The 22,060-nt window shown below is 50.8% G+C and overlaps 1 protein-coding gene across 1 annotated transcript; it reads left to right on the top strand.

Moving 5' to 3' along the window:
* Nucleotides 1-1,349: 1,349 nt before the first annotated feature.
* Nucleotides 1,350-20,840, top strand: EFCAB12 (EF-hand calcium binding domain 12). Its single transcript, XM_047781356.1, has 9 exons — nucleotides 1,350-1,532; nucleotides 6,650-7,098; nucleotides 8,494-8,679; nucleotides 10,810-10,966; nucleotides 13,725-13,921; nucleotides 15,477-15,690; nucleotides 17,885-18,044; nucleotides 19,625-19,684; nucleotides 20,348-20,840. The coding sequence occupies exons 1-9, from the start codon at nucleotides 1,484-1,486 to the stop codon at nucleotides 20,601-20,603; spliced, it is 1,728 nt and encodes a 575-aa protein (XP_047637312.1). The 5' UTR covers nucleotides 1,350-1,483; the 3' UTR covers nucleotides 20,604-20,840.
* The last annotated feature ends 1,220 nt before the right edge of the window (nucleotides 20,841-22,060 follow it).

The raw sequence follows: 22,060 nt of genomic DNA, 5'->3' as shown, positions 1-22,060 counted from the left end.
TTTTTCTCTTTTATTGAAACAAAATTCACATAACAAAATTCATTTAACAATTTTTAACATATACAATTCAGTGGCTTTTAGTACATTCACAGTGTTATGCAGCCATCATCGCTAAATCCAGGATATTTCCATCACCCCAAAACGAAACCTGTTAGCAGTCAAACCCAATGCCTTCTCTCTCCCCCCAGCCTCTACAACCAGTGGTCTGCTTTCTATGCTTATAGATTTACCTATTCTGGGCACTTCTTATAAATAGAATCATATAATCTGCAGCCTTTAGTGCCTGGATTCTTCTCACTTGGCATGTTTTGAAGGTTCGTCCATGTTGCAGGGTTACTCATCCAGGTTTCTGGACTCTTACTGAGTAGAAATTGATAAGAGGCTGGAGGAGAAAATCAGGCAAGGTTTTACTGGGACTAGTGCTGCAGCAGGAGCATGGATCAAAAACAAGTAACAGGTGCCCTTGCTTACTCCCTGATTGGGCTGTGATCGCATCCCTTAATTAGGTGAGGGTAGGGTAGGAACCATGGACTGTGGGGGAGGGGTGGCTCAAGTGGCATTCCCCTTGCCCCCCTTGGTGGTGCTGTATGCAAGGATCATGTGCAGTTACTTGCTTTTGCTCCAGAAGCCTCAGAAGTGACAGTTATTAGGTTCTGGTCTTTTTGTATCTTGTTCATGATTTGCTCCAACTGCACGTTTGCAGTTATTTTGAGTTTCTTTGTATTCTGTTGCTAGAAGAGACTTTGTCCAGGTGCAAGCACTGCAGTGAAAGATCCCAGGTCCCAGCCTGTCTCAACAGCATATGTCAATACTTCACTCCTTTTTTATAATTAAAATTCCAGTGTATGGATAGACCACTCTGTTTATCCATTCATCAGTTGATGGATATTTCAAATATTTATTAGTAATACTCCAGTTCTCAGGTTTTATAATTCCAAACCCTGGCATCCTATCTTTTGGTGACAAACCATACCAAAAACACTGCCTCTATTTGGCCAGGATCCACTTGGGTTCCTGCAACCCCTCTGGAGGCAGGCCTGCTCTTTGGTTGAGAACATAGCCCTAAAGATGAGACCAGATGAAAACCCTAGAGTTTAAGGGAAACTCTATCCATTTACTACTCCAGATTCAGGGGCCACTGGGCCAATGAAAGAAATCCTGTCTTTAACAGAGCGGGGTTCTCTTCAGTGGCACCACTTCCCTGCGGTTCCTCCCAGGTACCCTGAAGGGAGCGGGATTGTCCTGGGCAACTGCTGCGGCGGTCTGCAATTTAGGGCCTCTGGTCACGTGGCGGCGCCCAGCCAATCAGTGCGGGGCGCCCGTAGCCCTGGCAACAGTTGCGTCCAAGCTCTGCCAGTCGCCAGTCTCTTGCAAACTTGGTGTTACTGTTTTTCTGGTACCCCGTATCTCCGCGCAAGCAACCACACACAGACACACACGCATTCACACACTCTCTTCAGCACCCGCTCCCAGCGCCGCGACCATGGATGATTCCTCCGAAGAGTACGAAGCTCTGTTCCGGTCACTTCTAGGTAAGCTCCCTGTAATCAACGACGCCGTAAGGAAGCCCTCAGCCCCTGGGTAGATGCCCGCAAGTGAGGTGAGGGCTAGAACAGGGACGAATACCTCATTGTGCCGTCCCCTCTCTGGGTGGGGGGTTACCAGGGAGTCGGGAGCAGATTGTGCACAGGTCGGATTTCCCGTACTTGGGCTGGAATGTGGGTAGAGTTGCCTTGGCTTAGAACCAGAGGTCCAACTCATGTGCCTGGGGAAAGGTGTCCAGGCGCTCTGGCCGGCCCTGGTTCTCCCCTGGACATTAGTGTGTTCGGTTCTGGAGAAGAGGCATGAAGAAGAGCATCAGTCTTCAAACTTTTGGCCATGGCCTGTGGGACAAGTCCCTGCCAAGCACTGCAACTTCAGAGGTGAAGGACAAATAAGTAATTATAGAAGAAGGGGTGAATACTAGGTCCAGGGGTGACACCCAGCAGTAAGACAGTCTGCTAAGTGCAGAGGATGGGGAGGACCTGTTCCAAGTTTCGGGGAAGAGATCTTTACACTGGGGCTTAAATTAATGATATAAAGAGAGAGGCCAAAAGGGAGAGGAAATGCGTTCCAGGCCAAAGGATCAGCACGCACAGAAGCTCATAGACATGTTGTGTTCAGAAAACTGTTGGTAGTTTAAGTGTTGCCAGAGATGAGAAGCGAATAGGGTCAGAATGGACAACATCATGAGTGATCTTGTGAGCCAGGAGATGGAGAAGCCACTGGGAATGACAGGGTCAGTCTGGGAGCTCCAGTAAATGCAGAGACTGAATTGGCTGACTCAGAATGTTGGGTGTGGGGAGAGCCTGTCTCTCACTGAGCCAGGAGAAATCTGGGCCTCTCCCAAATGCCCAGGCCAAAGATGCTGGGAGGTGACGCAAAGGCACCAGGCTAGAGGGAACTAAGGGGACCACAGGAACTTGGGGGCTGGTTGGGAGGGGATCTTGGAAAGAGCAATCAAAGATGCTGCTTAGGTTGACCTGGTAGATGAAGGTGCCTTCCACAGAAATAAGAAAACTACCAGGAAGGACAGAGTAGGTGGAACATGGAGACAAGGTCATTCTTAGTTGGTTGAGTTTGAGATCCTTGAAGGCCCTACAAGTGAGGATGCTTTAGGAGCAGCTGTATGTAGAAAGTTGGAGCTAATTCCTAGTCATAAATGTTGGGTAGGGTGTGCTCTCCTCTGCATAGAAAAGGCCGTGGAGACTTAAAAGTGGAGGAGATTATTCAAAAAAAAAATTATAAGCCTGGAAGCCACCAACTTTTTAGGGGTAGGTAGGAAAAGAGGGGCCCAAGAGAATGTGTAGCCAGAGAGGTAGGCTGGACTTATGGAGAGATTTGAGTCAGAACCAAGCAAAAAGTAGAGAATTTCAACAAAGTGTTGAATCATCTCCAGACACCTGAAGGGGCTATTCCAGAAAAGAAGGAACAGGTGTGTTTTCTGGGGCATTGGTGGGGAGGACTAGGATCAAAGGGTAGAAATGCCAGGGAAACAAATTCTATCAGGATAAAGAAGACGTCTGTAGCAGTCAGAATTAGGCACCCACAATGTTAAGTAGACAACACCCTGTCACCAGAAGGATATAAAGAAAGGCAAAGTCCACAGGGGTCTTACAGAAAGTTCCCTGACCTGGGCAGGCAGCAGGACCATCTGGCCTCTGAGAGCCTGCCTCACCCATGCCCTGGGAACATTTTCACACAGTCTCTGCCCAAACCTCATGATAACCTCTTTTATTATAAGAGCCCACATCACTTTCCTATCAGGTGCGTAGGACCCCAAAGACCACTAGAATATAAGCTCCACGGTATGGTGGGCATGCAGCCTTCCAGAGGGTGGTGGGGGATGATTCTGAGGGGGTTACACCAGGCTGAGAACTATGTGATGAGGACTCAGCCAGGGGAAAACATAGGGAATCCCATGGCCTTCAGAGGGCACAGAAAACACCAAGACCAATAACCAGGATAGAGCCAGTAGTTGGACAGACAGGAAGGAAACCAGTGCAGCTGGAGAGAAGCCAGCAAGGACAGGAGACTAGGCAGGAGCCGGGCCAGGCCAGCAGGGTAGCTTTGCAGGCCCTTGGGAAAGGGGGTTGTTTATTCTAAGCACAGAGAACCCATTTCATTGAAGCCATGGAAGGCTTTCAGATAGGAAAGGGACCCTTTTGGCTAAAGGCAGATCGTGGATTTGGGGTCTGGGGAGGGCATAAGCGGAAGCGGCGAGACTGGTCTGCAGGGTACAGTTCACACTCCTGACCCTGGTGTTCAAGGTGACACCAACTTTATTTCCCATGAACCCCCTCCTTCACACACAGTGTGCTTTCCAGTTTGTGAAACTAGTTAGTAACCCTAACTCCCTAGACCCCACCCTGATCTTTCCCCATGCTGGCCTCTATCCCAGCTCATTCTTAACATACACTCAGTGTCCCCTCCTGCGTGATGATCTCCCAGATCCCCTCCATCAGCATTTCTGAAAGCACCCTGTCACCCCTCTGGTCCCCCCACCTTGTTCTGTGCCCGCACACTGACACCTGGGCACCCAGACTGTGCCAAGCACTGAATAATTCACAGTAATTCCTGGTTTGGAGTTCCCATCATGGCTCAGCAGGTTAAGAACTTGACATAGTGTCCATGAGGATGAGGGTTTGATCCCTGGCCTCACTCAGTAGGTTAAGGATCTGGCGTTGCCATGAGCTGTGGTGTAGGATGCAGATGCGGCTCAGATCCCATGTTGCTGTGGCTCTGGCGTAGGCCGGCAGCTGCAGCTCCAATTCAACCCCTAGCCTGGGAACTTCCTAGGCCACAAGTGCAGCTGTAAAAAAAGAAAAGAAAATGCTGATTTGGTGAATGATAGAATTCTCAGTTGTACCCAGGATCTTGTCCTCAAAGAAATAAGTGGGTTGTTGAGAAGTGCTTACTTCTGTCCACACTGATATATGCGTTAACTATCCTCTGACTATGAAAGGAACACATGGGCATTATAAAAATACCTAACACAAATACTGACTGTTCACTTTGTGCCAGGCTGGGCACGAGGGACACACAGGAAGTAAGACACAGTTCTTGCCATTCGGAAACTCACAGACTGTTGGGAAAGAAAATTATCTTCATCCAGAAAAATATGGTAAATGCTATGAGGGGGTTAAACACGAGGGTTCTGGGGACCCAGAGGAGCACAAGGTGGGGTTGGGGTTAGGATGCTTCAGTGGGGTAAGGTCTGAGCTGAGCCCTAAGAGCTAAGTAGGGAGTCATCAAATGAAGCAGGGGAGAGAGAAGAGCATTCCAAAGAGAGGAAAGACCATGATTTCAGGGGGAGGGGCAGGATAGAGGGGACAAGGAACCACCATCAGCTTAGCTTGGGTACAATTACAAGGTGAGGCCAAGGGAATGGGAGAAGGAGCCAGAGAAATTGGTGGGGGCTGGTGGGGGTAGGGCGGGGAGGAAGGGTGGGGCTGTGGGACAGGTGGGGCCAAGTTAGAGAGACAGAACTTTATTCTGGAGGCAGCTGGGAGCAATAGAAGGGTTGTAAGCAGGAGAGCTTTGGTTTTAGAAGAAAAATGGTGGTGACAATATTTTTAATAATAATGCTATATCCCTTCTGAATCTTAGAACATTCCCATACCTGTTACTCATTTGATCTTCATAACAGCTTCAAGAGGTTGCTACGCAAAGTTTATGTCATGTTAGACATAAAAGAATGGAGACTCAGTGGGATTAGGTGCAGCCTGGGGTAATATCAAGTAATGGCTAAGAGTTGATCTCTGGGGCGGCCAAGCAAACCCAAGTTCATGTGCCAGCTCTGCTACTAATCAGCTGCGTGACATTGGGCCTCTCTGAGCCTCAGTATCCTTTTCTATAACGTGGATGTAATCATGGTGCCAACGTGTTAGGTCTGTCCACTTGTCATTCACTCACTCACCAAGTATTTACTGAGCCCCCACTCTACGCTGGCACCGTGAAGGTGCTGGGAGTCCAGCAGGGAACAAAAGAGATGTGGTCCTGGTTCACAGTATATTGGAAAAAGTTAACAGCATCCAAGTAATTGCACCAGGGATTTCAAATGAAAATGCCTGCCTGAACCAAGCGCTTAATGAATGAGTGAGCTGCATGTGAGATGACAGGGATGGGGTGCTTATGGCAAGCTGAGGAGGGCATACTCCAGCCTCAAGCAATGCAAACTGGAAAATTTTAAGCAAACACATATATCAAGCAAAACAGGACCCTACCCTTCATTCGGTATGAGGGCTTCTAGTTTGCAACCCTTGATTTACATGCTTACGATAAGTGGTCTGAAGGAAAAGTATAGGTTGTGATATGCAGAGATAACCTGAGGATACAAGCAAGCCTGGAGCTAGAGAGGTACCATTTGGTCTGAGGAGGAGCAGGAGGAGATGGATGGGAGAGGGAGCGTTCCTGACAGAGGGGGCAGCGTGTGCCAAGCCTTCAGGCAGGATGGGGCTTGGATTATTCGGGGAACAGAGAGGAGGTCAAGGGTCTGGACAGAGTATAGAAAGAGGCAAGTGATGAGGCATAAAAGGCTGTCAGAGGAGGGTCATGAGATTTTTTGAGGGCTATGAAAAGTGATGGAAAGAGTTCTCTTGTGGCACAGCTGGTGAAGGATCTAGCTTTGTTACTGCAGTGGCTCGGGTCGATGCTGTGACGTGGGTTCATCCCCTGGCCCAAGAACTTCCACATGCCACAGGCATGACCGAAAGGAAAGAAAAGAAAAGTGATGGAAGTGTTTCAAAATAGGTGGAGGAGTTCCCATCGTGGTGCAGCGGAAGAGAATCTACTCATCAGGGTCAGGGCACTGATCTGACCAGATCAGAGTGGCACTTTAAAAAGATCATTCTGATTGCCAAGGAATATTGGAGGGTGGGAGTAGAGTGGAGTAAGGTTAGGATCTAAGAAGTTTAAATGAGAAAGTGTATAAATCCCTTAGCATCCCTCAGCAGGCCCAGTCCCATTAGATGTCATTATTTTCATCATTTTAGCGAGACGACAATAAAGCCAGGCCCAATGCCTAGCCTGGTGCTAAAGCATTTTTCCTTCCTTACTCCTTTGGTCCTTTCCTGGAAAGGAGCTCACCTTTTAACCCTCTTCTCCCAAGCGTTTTACCAGTCTAAGTCCTTGTTTGACAATGAAAACACCAGCAAGGATCCTGTCTTCAACCCTGAGCTGGTCATCGCCCACTGCTTCAAGCAGTTCAAGCAGGAGGACTTCCACCTGCCTCGGAGTCGCCGGCGGATCTTCATCTTGCCTCCCAAGGAAGATGCGATGCCCGCCAACCCCACACCCCAAACCCAGGCTCCCCCACAGCCTAGCCCCAGCCTCGAAGCCCTGGAAATTGGGGACGTCCAAGAACAGCCAGAGGACTCAGTCTGGCTGAGCCAGAGGCTGAAGCTTCGGCAGGACCTGGAGTCATTTGGCAACATAGAGAAGTGGCTGCAGAACAAGCCTAGACTCACACCTTCTGAGGCCAAAGTCTTCCACTGGATCCACAAGGAGCATGATGATTGGCTGATGGCCCAGCAGGCTACTACTGCCAGAGCCACCAAGGTGAGCAGCCCCATTCGCCAGATACAGACATTGAGGGTATTAGGGGCCTCTTGTCATTTCATTTCCTCGGATTAGGCCCCCTATCTCCCACCCCCATCCACCCTTGCCCAGGGGAGCAAACAGAAGTCCTGAAAGGGAGAGGCATTTGGTATCTATTGCTGCATAACAAATACCCTTAATGTGACTTAAAGCAACAGATGTTTATTATCTTACTGTTTCTGAGAGTGAGGACCCTGGGAGGTGCTTAGCTGGGTGGCTCTGGCTTGGGCTGTCATCTCAAGATGCTGGCCTGGGCCACAGACATCTGGGGGCTTGACCAGGCAGGAACACCTGCTTCCAAGTTGGCAGGAGGCCTCAGTTCTATGTGGGCCTCTCCTGGGGCTGCTCAAGTGTCCTCACCCCATGGCAGCTGGCTCCCCCCAAAGCTAGCAGTCCAGGAGAGCAAGGAGGAGACTGCAGTGCCTTTTATGACCTGCCTCAAGAGGTCTCAGTTCAGATGTTCTACACCATCACTTCCACCATGGTCTCTTTGTCAGAAGGAAGTCACTGGGTACTGCCCACCCTCCAGGGCAGGTGAGCTGGGTTCCACCTGTGGGGCAGGAGACCTGAGGAATCTGTAACTGTATCTTAAATCCACTGTGGGTGGAATTATTTCCGGCCTTCATCTGTGAGGCATGTTACATACCATTGTTTGTTCACTTGTTCATTCACTTGAGGGGCTGTACACTCTAGCAGGTGCTCACAGGGCTCACAGGAATGAGGAGGGAAGAAACATTTGTATAAACTTTTTTTTTTTTTCCTTTTTCTAGGGCCGCTCCCACTGCATATGGAGGTTCCCAGGCTCGGGGTCCAATCAGAGCTACAGCTGCCAGCCTATACCACAGCTCACAGCAACGCCAGATCCTTAACCCACTGAGCGAGGCCAAGGATCAAACCTGCATCCTCATGGATGCTAGCTAGTTTCCTTTCTGCTGAGCGGCAATGTGAGCGCCATTGCTTGACTGTTTTTCTCTCTTTCTCATTGTCTCACTTCTCTGATTAAATTTATTAGTTTTTCAACAGACAAAAGGCAGGAGGTGGCCATGGCAGAGGTCTGTTCTGGGAAGGCCCCATCGGGTTCTGCTGGGTTAGGGTCTAACAGGAGAGATGTGGACCAGAATGAAACTTTCGTTCTCGTGTTGCCCTAGCCTCTTGTTTCTGATGGGAAAACAGAGGCCAGGGAAGCAAAGTCTCCCAGGTGTCCGCCCGGAGCCTGGTGTTCCTTGCACCCCAACTTGCTGCCTGTGCGGTAGCTTCTCCTCCCTCAATCCCATTTCCCCAGACCCTGGTGACCCCCAACTCATAGCCTGTCTCCCCTGAGCTTTACCCTCTGCCCCATTCTCTTGTCTCTTTCAGAAGAAAACCCTCCGACCTTCCCGCCTGCTGGTGCCACAGCTCCGACTGCCCAGACCCCCTGCCCTGTCAGCCTTGTACGCCTACCTGCACAGCCAGAAGATCAAGATCCTGGAGATATTTAACAAGGTGGACCGGGGCGAGAACCAGAGGATCTCCAGGGAGGAGTTCATCATGGCTCTGAAGGCAGTAAGCACCTCTTCCCTCCAGGCTGGCCTGAGGGGGGCTGGAGTGTCCATGTGCCCACCCCTGCCGCCCCCTCCCCAGGTCTGCTCTGGCCATTGGCCTATCACTCGTGCAGCCAGATTAGAACATGCAGCTTAACCTGAGCCCCCATCAGACCCCCAAGGCCACCCTCGCACTGGTCTGAGTGGAAGAGGCCCAACATGAGTGGGAAGTCTGCGGAGCTGGCCCCATAACCAGCCAGCGGCTTGGTTTTGAGACCCCAGAACTGAGCACAGAGGGCTGGGCCTTCAGTCCTGCTTCTAGGACCTTCTAGAGCTCCTCAAACTGTCACTGGTGTATGCATCGTATAGAGTCTTGTTAAAGTGCAGGATTTGTCTCTGTGCCTCTATGTGGGGGCCCAAGATGCTGCACTCTGACAAGCTCCCAGTGCAGCCCTTGCTGCGGCTCTGTGGACCACAGTTTAAAGTGTGGTTGTTCAAAAATCCACATTAAGGAGTTCCCATAATGGCTCAGTGGTTAACGTATCTGACTAGGAACCATGAAGTTGTGGGTTTGATCCCTGGCCTTGCTCAGTGGGTTGAGGATCCGGCGTTGCCGTGAGCTGTGGTGTAGGTCACAGATGCGGCTTGGACCTGGCGTTGCTGTGGCTGTGGCGTAGGCCGGCAGCTACAGCTCCGATTTTACCCCTAGCCTGGGAACCTCCATATGCCGTGGGAGCGGCCCTAGAAAAAGGCAAAAAAAAAAAAAATCCACATTAATTATAAATGAACAAAATTAAAAATCCAGTTCCTCAGTGACACCTGCCACAGCTCAAGAGCTCAGCAGTCGCAGGTGGTGAGCGCTTCCTCTGTTGGATCGTGTGGGCTAGAACATCCCCAACACCGGGGAAAGTTCTCTGGGTCTAGCAGAGGTCTGCTAACCATGGCCCAGGAGTCAAATTCAGCCTGTCTCCTGTTTGGGTAAATAAAGTTTTATTAGAGCACAGCCACACTCATTTGTCTGTGTGTCATCAGGGCTGCTTTCCCACTACGAGGGCAATAGCGATGATGGACCCCATATGGCTCCTGGAGCCTAAAATATTTACTCTCTGGCCCTTTCTAGAAAAAGTTTGCTGACTCCTGGCCTGGGTGAATTAAGCTTTTATAGATTTTTGATACTTGATACCTAAAAAAAAACCACTTTGGGGGGGGTGCTACATCTTTTATGGTTTTAAATCATCACCAGCTTTTATGCTATCGTTTTATGACATGTAATTATCTGAACAGTATTTCAAAGCATTTATTACAACAAAAAGATAAAGGCTCTTTAAGCAATATAAACAAAAAGATAAAACATTAAACCCTTTAGCAGGAGGAGTGTTCTGTTCTTCTTTAAGGAACACTCAGTGAACAACGGCCATAGTCTAAGGAAGCTGAAAAGCAAAGTTCTATTTCTTTCTTTTTGTGGGGAAGGGGGCACCCCACGACACATGGAGCTCGTGGGTTAGGGATCAGATCCTAGCCACAGGTGCAAACTAGGTCACAGCTGCAGCAACTCTAGATCCTTAACCCACTGTGCCAGGCCAGGGATCGAACTTGAGTCCAGTGTTCCCAAGAGGCTGCCGATCCCACTGCACCACAACAGGAGCTTTCAAAGTGCAATTTCTTTTGAGACCTTTATTCTTGAGAATATGACATTGCTGGCAAGCATTAAGCTTCTCCACAATTGCTCACTGTGCTTGAAAGTGGAACGTGTATCAGCTTTCAGATTCTGTTTCACTTCAGTTAAGGGAGGCTTATGTGTCCCTTGTAGACAAGATGTGGAATCCTTGCAGTCCAACCTGGGAGGGCTGTGGTTGAGGTTGCAATGCAGTGGGAGGGAGCCCAGAGGAAGAAGTCACAAACACTGCCAAGATGGTAACATGTCTGGACTGGGTCGTGAAGGAGGGATAGGGGTTTTTCTGGCAGAAAGAGGAAGATGTCTGAGTAAGGGTGGAGGGTGAGAATGTGCAGGGTGCATCCGGGGCCTGGGAAAAGGCTCTGAACTCTGAGTTGAGAGCGGCTGCATATGAAGGTAGATGGGGAAGTGTGGCCAGGTCGGCAGGATGTCTGGATTGTAGCCTCCCTGCCCTTGGGGCATCTCTTTTCCCCTCAGGTGGGAGCCCCTCTGAAAAGCCGGGACGTGGAGGATATCGTGATCTATCTCAGCTCCTTGGGGAAGCACAACAGCATCACCACAGACAGCCTGACCAGCACCTACAAGCAGTGGTCCTTGGCTCAGCAGAAAAGCACCCTGGCAACAGCAGCGGAGTGTATGTATCCGTCCTCCCAGCCCCTGCCCCGTGCCTCCACTTCCCCATCCTGGGAGCCAGCTGGGTGGAGGCAGCTGTGGCTCACTTCCCAAATGTCTTCTACAGCTTTGGCTGACTTGGGGCAGGGGCAAGCCTCTCCGTGGAATTTCCAGGCCCAGAGATCAACCATGGAGTAGACATTCTCTTGAGTGCCCAGCTACCGTGTCCATTCAAAGATGAATGAGGCCCAGCCCTGGTCCTTAAAGGAGGGCTCTTGAAGCGTGGTTTCAGCCCACCAAAACCCACTTGCTAAGCTGAGAACTGACCCAAGCAGCAAGCCTTTCCTTTTGTATGGAAGGCCTTTCTACTATTAATCTACATATCACTGATAAGAAGTTAACTAGAATTCAGGAAACAGAATTAGCAGGTGCTTAGAGTTTACTAGAAAATCTCCTTTGGTATTTTGCTCTCAGGGATATTAGCAGGGCTGCCATGAATTGTTGCATAGGTTTTGCTTAGCTCAAGTTCCATTTGCCAAGCTGTGTGCTTATGAAGCCACATCTGTCCAGACGAAGCACAGAGGCAAATTAAAAGTGGACCAGGCGGAGCTCTGGCTATGAAGTTACAACACAGGCATCACAATAGTTAGTGCCATTATTGCCAAAAAAAAAAAAAAAAAAAAAAAGATAAAATTCAAGACCCCCTTGACCACCACCCACCATTCCAGAGCCCTCCCCAATACAAACACATCTTTCTTCTTTTGAATGAAACAAATCTTGCTTTGCCCCCACCCACAAAGTTGGCAGGAATTTAATTTCAGACATGTTTGTGGGGAGTTGGAGTGGATTCCTTGTCTCCCCTCAGGCCATGTAAAAATCCCTAAGAGGACAGCAGGGGGTTCTTTACAGAGGGGAAGATTTGGGCCTGGCCTCTGGAGTCCATGGCCCACTGAGCTGGGTGTTCAGCATCCTGATGGGTTGGTCCTTTTGGAGGCGGGTCCCTTGGAGCACCGACTTCTCAGTCCCATGGTGCAGTGAGGGTCCCAACCTCCAGTCTCAACAAGCCTCCAGGCTGAGGCACCATCACCCAGGCAGGGTCTCGTCCCTCTCAGAATCCCAGGGGACCTGGGTGCCCCCACAGCAATGACACCCCCACCCCCTGCACACACCTTCGTGTCTGGCATGTCCTCTGATTTGGGCATGCTTTCCCACCCACCCTGTTTTTGCCTTTTCATCATGAATTACCAAAGCTCATCATCATCCATGAAGTCAGCTGTGAGTTATTTGGTGAATGATCAGAATGCACCATGATGCACTTTTTTTTTTGAACAGGAAGAGAGAACTAATATTTATTGAGTGCCTGCTGCATACTAAACACCAAGATAAATTTTAAACATTTTTTTATTATTATAATTGATTTACAATAATCTGTCAATTTCTGCAGCAAAGTGACCCAGTCATATATATATATATATATATATATATATATACATATATATATACATATATATATATATATATATATACTCTTTTTCTTACATTATCCTCCATCATGTGATACACTTTTGCAGCAAAGGCATTTGGGGCCAATTATTTCCCAGTAGCCAAGAGCAGGTATTTGAATGGTGCTCTCTCCATGTCCTCACTGATTTCTTTTTCCCTGGAGAGCAACAGGGGGAAGGGTAAGTGGACTTGGGTGTCTCTTGCTTTGCCTAAAAGGGCAGCAGCATCAAGAGTCTGGGCACCTAGCTTGCAAGGGAGAAGGCGGTGGCATTTGGAGGCAACCCCTGAGGGCTGTAAAGCTTTACCCCCCATTTATCCACAGCATTTGCTCAATTTCTCCTTCAAGTCCCCGGAGGTCAGGGCTGCTGTTCACACTTTGCAAGGAGGAAGCTGAAGCTCAGAGAGGCTGACCCTCTGTCCACAGTCTCAGAAATAGGAGGTGGCAAGCCCAGGATTCCATTTCCGCCTTCAACAGTGGAGGCCTGAATTGGGGCAGGAGCAATGGATGTGCTCATTCATTTGGATCTTTGCTAAGCACCTCCTATGTGCCAGGCACTTCTAGGAGCTAGGAGCTGGGAACAGAGCCGAGAAGAAGCCTTCAGTGAGCTTCCGTGTGAAGGATGAGCCAAGATGTGTCCAATAGTGACAGATGCTCTGCAGACAGCCGAGCAAAGTGAGAGGGTGGTGGTGAGGCCAGGCCTCTCTGAAAAGGTGCCTGGCATCACCCCAGACACCTAAGTGACCGGTGAGGAGCCACTCTGGGGAAGCACAACCTAGACAGAACCCAGAGGTCTTTAGGAGACAGAAGAAGTCAGGGTGGCCAGGAAGAGTGAGGAAAGGATGCTGGTGGTAAGATGGGTCACACGGATGGTTGGCTGAGGCCAGATCTTACAGGTCCTTGAAGACCAGGGAGAACATTATGGGTTTTAGCATAAGCACTATGGGAAGCCAGTATAGAGTTCTGAACAGGAGATGAGGTGATTTGGCTGATTTTTTTGGAAAAGATCCTATTTGCTTTTGGTGAAAACAGGATGATCGAAGATAAGAACGGTCACAGGAAGGCTGGGGCTGTGGTACAGGTGAGGGAGCAGGCAGCCCACGCTCTAGAGGCCATGGTGGAGATAGAAGAATACATCTCAGGGTGCCCATCAGGTGGCACTGACTAACTGTACACGTGGGCCCCTGCTTGGTGACACTGACTACCTGCTTGATGGATGCCAGGGCCAGGCACTCGCTCAGTTCCTGCTAGTCTCTCTCTCTGTTTCCTCTTATCCTAGATTATAGACCTGCCAAGCAGAGTGCTTCCCCACAGAGTCCATCAAAGAAGCAGAGAGAGAATTCAACCCCACAGCCTCCCAAGATGGATCTGCTGACTGTGCCAGTGGTCGATATGGGGACAGAGGCTCGGCCCATGACCCTGGAGGAGATGGAAGACGTCGGCAAGCGGTACCGTGAGAGGAGGCGGCAGAGCAAGGTGCCCCCATCAACAGGGGAGGGACAGAGTTTGGTGACTGCATGGGCTCAGGTTCACATCCCCCCCCCCCGCCCCCTGCACCACCTTCCAGCTCGGGGAGCTCTTGGGAACTGGCTTCCTTGTCTCCCTCTCCCCTCTTCCATAAATGAGAACACCACCTACCACACAAGCTTTCTGTGAAGATGAAGTAAGATAACATTTCTCAACATATTGAGTTCCCTTCCCTCCCAGTCCTTCACTATGGTTTTGCCTCTGGAGACCAGGGCTGCATTGTGGTCTCTGCTAGAGTCCAAGCACCCGGCCTGGGCCCTGGCACTGAGTGGACACTCCAGAAACACACGATGAGTGGAGGATGGAGGAATTAATTCATCCAATAAATAGTTATTAAGAGCTTGTGATATCCAGGCACTATTCTAGGTACTGCGTAGAACAAAATGGCCCCAGCCTCAGCTGGGAGTCTAGTCAGGCAGACAAACAACACTAATATAATACTAATATAATTGGTAGATATACCAATAAGTATTTTCAAACACACCCTTGTTAGTAGATGCACACATACATATGTATTTTATGTGTGTGTGTGTGTATGCATAAAATATCAGGCACTGCCAGGTGTTATACTACGATCTGATTTAGATACATGATAAGAACACCAAAATGTTAGAGCAGGGATCAGCAAGCTTTCCCTGTTTAGGGTCAGATGGTAATGTTTTAAGTTTTTTCAGACCATGTGGTCTCTGTCATAGTGACTTGGTTCTGCCGTTGTAACGTGGAAGCAGCCACAGACAATACCTAAACAACTGAGTGCAGCTGTGTGCCAATAAAACTTTATTAAAAAAAAATTGGTGGGCCAGACTTGACCTATAAGCTAACTTTGCTGATACTCTTTTTTTTTTTTTTTTTGTCCTTTTAGGGCCGCATACATGGCATATGGAGGTTCCCAGGCTAGGGGTCTAATTGGAGCTGTTGCTGCCGGCCTACACCACAGCCTCAGCAATGCCAGATTCGAGCCTTGTCAGCTCACGGCAACACCAGATCCTTAACTCACTGAGCGAGGTCAGGGATCGAACCCGCAACCTTCATGGTTCCTAGTCGGATTCGTTTCCACTGAGCCACGATGGCTTGCTGATTCTGATGTTAGAAGGTTTTTCTTTTCCTTCTAAAGATCTAAGAAGGCCAAAACTGGCTGCCCACTACCCAGGCCTCTTCTACCTTGCTCTGTCATCCATAGCACGTGGCTTCTACCTCAAAGTCACAGGTGGCTGCACCTCATTTAAATTCCCACACAGCCAGACACTTGAATGTCATGTTTCAATAGGACGCCTCTGGGACCTACCGTCTGTAGCATACTGTCCCATGTGCACCTCTGTGTAAGGCGCTGCGCATGGGCACACAGAACCACGCAGGCCACCCTTGTGCGATTGTCCTCCCTGGTTGCTGACTTCCGAAGGTGCATCTTTGCTGTTGCCCCTCCTGGGGCCCCAGGGTGGGGAAGCTCCAGGTCTGCCCTGGCCAGGAGGCTGGGAGCAAGTGCCGGCCTCTGCTGTCTCTGCAGCTCGAGGTCCCCTCCATCCAGTACACAGAGCGCTGCCGTCTGGTGCGCAGCGGGAATGAGCACTTCGATGAGCACTGCCTCCCGTCCACCATCCAGGGGGAGATGGGAGAGATCATCAACAGGTCCCGCACAGACACCTTTCTGGTCTACCTGCAGTGCTGGAAGCTCTGCGAGGCCTATGGCCTCCCACTGACCGAGGATATCCTCATGAGAGGTAAGGGCCCCCGTGCTAGTGCTTAGGGAGCCTGGAGCCGGGGCAAGAGAGGCGTCCACCTGAGGTTTGTCCTTCCCCAGCTGATGTCTGTCCAGCCACACCACCGTGGCCCATGGTGGGGACATTGGGGAAAAGGCAGGGAGGAGAGAGGAGCAGCCCCACACTGTTTGATGGGCTGCAGGCTTCACAGGACTAGAGGTGGGGTTCCTGACTCTAGAGCAGGAAGTGCCAGGATAGGAGTTTGGGTGAAGGAGCCAGAGGATGGGCATAAAGAGACAGTCCTGATTTCAGAGGGGAAGACCAGCTGGCAGTGGAAACTGCCTGGCTGTGTTGGGTGTTCCAGAACCACTGCTCTAGGCCAGGCCTGTTTCATGGGTCTTCGGCCGACGAGGTGGGAAGAAAACACTCAGAGACAGGTGCTATGAGGCCGTTCAACCTCCACTTGGGGGAGGAATTGTGTCTCCATAGCTCCAGGCAGATCTGAACCCTTCTTGTCTCTGGGTAGAGCGTGTGCTTCTGGGACCTGGGACAGGGCAGTGTCCCCCAGCCTCTGATGGCCAGGTAGCAGTGCCGGCACCCAGATTTACAAAGCGCCATATTAAATGGGCAGGTCCCTCTCTGTGCTTTAAGACCAGGAAGGAGCGAGCTGCACCTGAGGGCGGGGTTCTCCCAGAGAACCTGGGCGGGAAGGGACTGTGGCCATTCAGGGAGTGTGTCTTTCTGAGGCAGGTGCCTGGAGAGCGGTGTGACTTACCTGAGAACAACAATTAACAGTCACAAAAGATTATTTCCATCTTTTTAACACAAGTGCACAGGGTCTTGTGTTATGTGGCTAGAGCTGCCACCATGCAACATCACAGCCTGGGGGCCTAAACAACAGAAATGTATTTTGTCACAGTCCTGGAGACTGGAAGCCCAAGACCAAGGTGCCCACAGGGTTGGTTTCCTCTGAGGCCTCTCTCCTTGGCCCATAGAGGCCATCCTCTGGCTGTCTCTTCACATGGTCTTTCTGTCTTTTCGGTGCATATACGTGCCCCTGGTGTCTCTGTGTCCACATCTCCTCCTCTGAGGACACCAGCCAGGCTGGCCTCACTGCAGCTCACTCACCTCTCCAAAGGCCTTGCCTCCACATACAGATTCTGAGGTTCTGGAGGATACGGCTGTAGCATATGAGTTGGGGGGGGACACAAACCAGCCCATAACGGGTCTCCTCAGGGGGGAGTGGCCCGGGGCCTTCAGTACACGGGCCAAACTACCTAAGCGGTCGCCTCCAGCGCACTCTGAAGGCACCTCGAGTGGGTGGTCCAAGAGCTGGGAGAAGGGTCTGAGGGGCATTCTGTGCTATTTTTTTTTTTTTCTTTTTTAGACCACACCTGCAGCATATGGAGGTTCCCAGGCCAGGGGTCTAATCAGAGCTACAGCTGCTGGCCTACACCACAACCACAGCAACTCGGGATCCAGGCTTCATCTGCAACCTACACCACAGCTCTTGACAATGCCAGATCCTTAACCCACTGAGTGAGGCCAGGGATTGAACCTGAGTCCTCACGGATACTAGTTGGGTTCACTAACCATTGAGACATGAAGGGAACTCCTGAGCTATTTTTGCAACTTGCTATGAATCTACAATCATTTAGAAGTTAAAAAAATATATATCAGAGAAATCTTTTCAAATAAAAATGTAAATTAATTTTTTTAAAAAAGCTCCCCGCCCCCCAGGAGTTTTCTCTGTGGCACAACAGGGTCAGCAGCATCTATAGCATTTTATTTAGTTAGTTAGCTTTGCCTTTTTAGGCCTGCACCAGCAGCATGTGGAAGTTCCCAGGCTAGGGGCCAAATCAGAGCTGTAGCTGCTGGCTTACATATGCCACAGCCACAGCAACTCCAGATCTGAGCCACATCTGCGACCTATACCACAGCTCAGGGTAACGCCAGATCCTTAGCCCACTGAGCAAGACTGGGGATCAAACCTGCATCCTCATGGATACTAGTCAGATTCGTTACCCCTAAGCCATGACAGGAACTCCTGCAGTGTTTTAAAGGATCTGGTGTAGGTCTGATCCTTGGCCTGGGAACTCCATATGCTACAGGGCAGCCAAAAAAGAAAAAAATGGAGGGGAAAGCCCCCCTTTGTCCCAAAGGCTTGGGAGGGGAGGGTCTTGGGCTGACAGGCTGTTTCTCTTGCTGCTCACAGCCCTGTTGTACCCTGGAGACAAGATCATTTTTCAGAAGGACCAGGTGCGCCCGATTCGGCAGCCTGGAGGCTACTACTCAGACCTGAGGACCTTCAGCCCGAACCTGGCCCTGCTCAGGTTCCAGGGCACCTCCCAGCCTACAGATAAGAAGCCTGACAAGCTGAGTATTAGACCCCCACCCCTGCCCTTTGCTGCTGTCCCCATCGCTGCAGGGGCTGGAGTGTCACGTTTTGCTAGTGTCTGTGTCCTACCCCAGCATGTCCAACCCAGGTGGTCACCACGGGCTGGCCAGTCCCTGGTGTCACCCTGGCACTTGTCTCCACAGCCTCCTTGACCCTCTCCCATACAACTGCCCTCCTGACCACCTCCTGTATGATCTCTGGAAAAGGTTAAAAAGAGGGACTTCTCAGAGAAGTGGGGGATGCCCCTTCACAGATTATGGGCTGGGTGTCAGGGGCCCTGCGGAGGACAGTGGTGGCGGCCCCTTCTCTGCCCTGCCTTCTCTAGGAAGAGGTAGGCTTGCAGCCCCCCAGGAGGAGAAAAGTACTCTGCACTGGTGTTCCCTACCAACCCTCAGATCAACCCAAGTCTCTCTAAGAAAACATCCTCCTCTGGTAGGAGGGGACTCGAGGGCAGGCTATGACTAGCAGCAGTGACCGCAGACTGGAGAACAGTGGGCGTTCCTGCAGAGGGAGGAGGTAGGCAGCTGGCCAGATGCCATGAGGGGGTGGGCCCAGGCCTACCCCCTCAAACCCGAGACCACTGCCAGCTACCGCCCAGTGGTCTGGGCAGAGCAGCTGGGTTGGGAGCCGCAGAGCCATGTGGAAAAGGCCGTGGTTCAGCAGAGAAGCTATTTCAGTCACTGAGCCTCGGCGTGTTCATCTATGAAATGGGTGAGGACTGAGGAGAAATGCATGTAAACTTCTCAGCAGCTCACATGAGTAGTGATTGTTGTTGTCCACTGCCCTGTCAGGGCGTTCTCAAGCGCAGGAGTGGGCTAGGTCTGCAGGTGGGGCTGCCCACAGCCCTGGCTGCAAAGAGCTGAGTGCAAGCCCGGCAGGTCACAGTGGCCTAGAGGGTCCTCTCTGACCCACTAGTGGCTGCCTTCCAGCCCCTGGCTGGCTGCCACCATTCCTGAGCCATGAACCTAGGGAACCTGAGAACGTGACTTTCATCCTCTTCAATAGGCCACAGTTATAAAGGACAAAAGTCCCTGGGGACAGGGATGGACAGGTTTCCCTGGCTTCTTAGGGTGTGTTGTGAAGGATTCTGAGCCCAGATGCAGGCTGCCTGGGAAGAGAGCCATGGACGACTAGGTGATGTCTGCCAGGCCCGAGATTTGGGGCTTTGGCTTTCACCACCCTTGTCCTCAAGACTGGATTCGGCTCTGGTGGCACGTGGGAGTCAGGGGCCCCAGAAGGATTCAGATTACTGAGCACATCTCCTAACGACCTGGAGGGCTCCGTGCAGGGAGGTTCCACCAGGGCAGTGACTCACCCCAAGCCACCCAGCCGGCCAGGCTACCAGCCCAGGGCTGTCATCCCATCTGCCTGACCAACGGGGCCCTGAGGTTTAGTCACCCCAGGCTACTGTGTGCTCTCCCGGAGCATGGGGGAAAGAGTCAGGGCTCTGGTCTGGACTCAGAGTTGGGTCCCCTGCTGCCCTGACCTGGCCCCCAAGGCCCCATTAACCGGGAGTGCCCCCTCCTGACAAGATGCCTCTTTCTCTCTCTTATCCAGTAGGAAAATGCCAACAAAAAACAAGAAAATACACTTCAAGGAGTTTGAGGAATTCACCAGGTCTGTAACAATCATCTGCCTCTGGAAGGGGCTGGGTGGGAGGGAGGTGCCCAAGACTTGCAGGGTCAAGGGGACACGTGGTAGTACAGCGTCTGGGACTCAGTACCCAGGATCTGAGTGGCAGTAAGATGACAGAGTGCCCAGAGTGCCAGGCAGACACTGTTCTGCATGTCTGCTGTGTATTAACTCACATAAATCCTCTCAACAACCCTAGGAGGTTACTCTTGGCATACCCATTTTATAGAAGAGGAAACTGAGGCACGGGAAGTTTAACTATCTTGCTCAAAGTCACGCATCTATTAAATGGTGGAGCAGGGATATGGACTGGCTCCAGAGGCTGCACTGTGAACAGCACATGAAAATGCTTCTCCAGAGCAGATGGTATGGTCTTAAGAGTCTAGGTTTAGAAGCAGCAAACTGGCAGTCAAACCTGTGCCCTGCCACTTGCTGGCCGTGTGGCTTTGGGGAAATGATCTCGCCTCTCTGGGCCTCTGAGTCCTCACTGGTGAGGCAGATGGGACAACAGAGCCTTCCATGTGACACTGATGGGAGGACTGAGTACGAGTACCTAGCATGGTGCTGCACCTCCACTGCTCACAGTGGGCGGGCTCTGCTGCCCCCTTGCCATATGAATGACCATCCCCTTGTCTTCCCACTCTCCAGAAAGCTGAAGGAGAAGAGGCCTAGTGGTCCTCAGCGAACTCATCCCAATTTCTTCTGGCCGGGTCACCTCCTGGACAAGCTGCAGCTCTACCTACCCACCATGACCGTGGACCGCAGCCTGGCACTCTTCAGTTGTGTCCGACGCACACCCCAAGCCTACTCAGTCACCTACCACCCGAACCACTGGTGGCCCATTAAAGCCATGAACTACATGACCTGTGCCTACTACGATGCCCCTGAGATCTATCACATCTAGTGTGGCCCAGGTGTTGCCAAACCTAGCCAACCTTGGGGCCACAGCCAGAGCAGTCAGCAGCCCAGGGCCAAAGACGCGGGAGAATATTAGAGAGCCGGACGGGAGAAACTGTTCCAGTGGGAAGTCATCCCAAAGTGTCCAGGGTCTCAGAGGGCAGATGAGTCCAGGGAAAGATGTGGTTATTTCCCTCTCCTGACCTTTGTTCTTTTGAAATAAAGCAGGATGGAGTTGCTGTGATCCAGCTGATGTGACTTCTTGCTTAGGAGCTGTGGCCAGAGGGGTGTTGGAAAGCTGAGGTCCTGAGCCTCTTATCTTGAGTCTCGGTGCCTACTGGGAAGCAGCAGGCAGTGTGGTGCTCCTGTGCCCCCGTGCCCCCCTCAAATAAGTAGCAGCAAGTCTCTCATCCTGCAAGGTCTAAGCCATTTGGGTCATTCTTCTAAATTTCTTAGGCCTTCACAACTGCAAGGATGCCCAATTGTTCATGAGCTGGTCACCCGCTTCACTCACCTGACCCTGTCAAGACCTTCTCCATGGCACACACCATGTGGGCTGCTGTTAGCACAGTGCCTTCCCGCCTGGAACCTCAGCTGACTCCTTCAGCCCCCAGGACCAGCAGGATTCCCCAGGTGGTCAGCTGTGTGACCTTGGACCAGACCTTCACTTCACATTTCACGGTTCACTTTTCTGGGTCTCCTCACACTCCCCTCCACAGTCAAAATGTCAGGGAGGAGTTGTCAACACTCACTCCCTTCCCTTCTCACCCATCACTCAGTCGACAACACAATCCCCTTCAGCTTTGGTCTCCAGCTGGCCTGGAACTTCTCTACCTCAGGTCACTGATGACATGACAACCCTATCATGTTCGGATTGTGGAATCAAGGGGCTTCTTTTCTCCTGAAATTTGATTTTCACAGCAATCTTAAAAACAAAAGTTAAAACGAAGCAAGCCAAGAACAACAATTAAAAACTAGACAGTCTAGCCTAATGGTCAGAAGTGTGGTTTTTGGAGTAAAAACCCCAAACTTCACTCTCTACACTTGTAAAATGGGGAAACTGATAGAACTACCTTCACAGAACTGTGAGAAGCCCATTGAATGAGAGCTGTTACATAGTCTATTTGCTCTTTAAATTCACGTGGGGGAATTCCGCAGTCGCTGTTTTATTCCCTCAAGGCCACTAAGAGGCGCACGTCGGAAGAAAAAACGTGGGCGGAAATAATCTAAAAACTGGATAATCCTGCGGAGGGCGGCTTCAGTTCCTGGCGGAAGTGGCTCCTCCCCGCCAGGTCTTAGAAGCTCAAAAAGAATTCTAAATTTTTACGTTGTCCCAACAGCAGGCACGAAAATTTTCAGATATACTCCTAGATATTAATGTCTAGGAAAACACAGGTGGCTATCGACGTTTTTTCAGAATTATTCCTCTGACGTGTCTTTAGTTTCTTTGAAAGACCAATAGCC

This window comes from Phacochoerus africanus, chromosome 1 (genome assembly GCF_016906955.1).
Source record: "Phacochoerus africanus isolate WHEZ1 chromosome 1, ROS_Pafr_v1, whole genome shotgun sequence".
Classification (NCBI taxonomy): Eukaryota; Metazoa; Chordata; class Mammalia; order Artiodactyla; family Suidae; genus Phacochoerus; species Phacochoerus africanus.
Note: the sequence above shows the minus strand (reverse complement) of the source record. Positions and strands in the feature narration are given on the sequence as shown.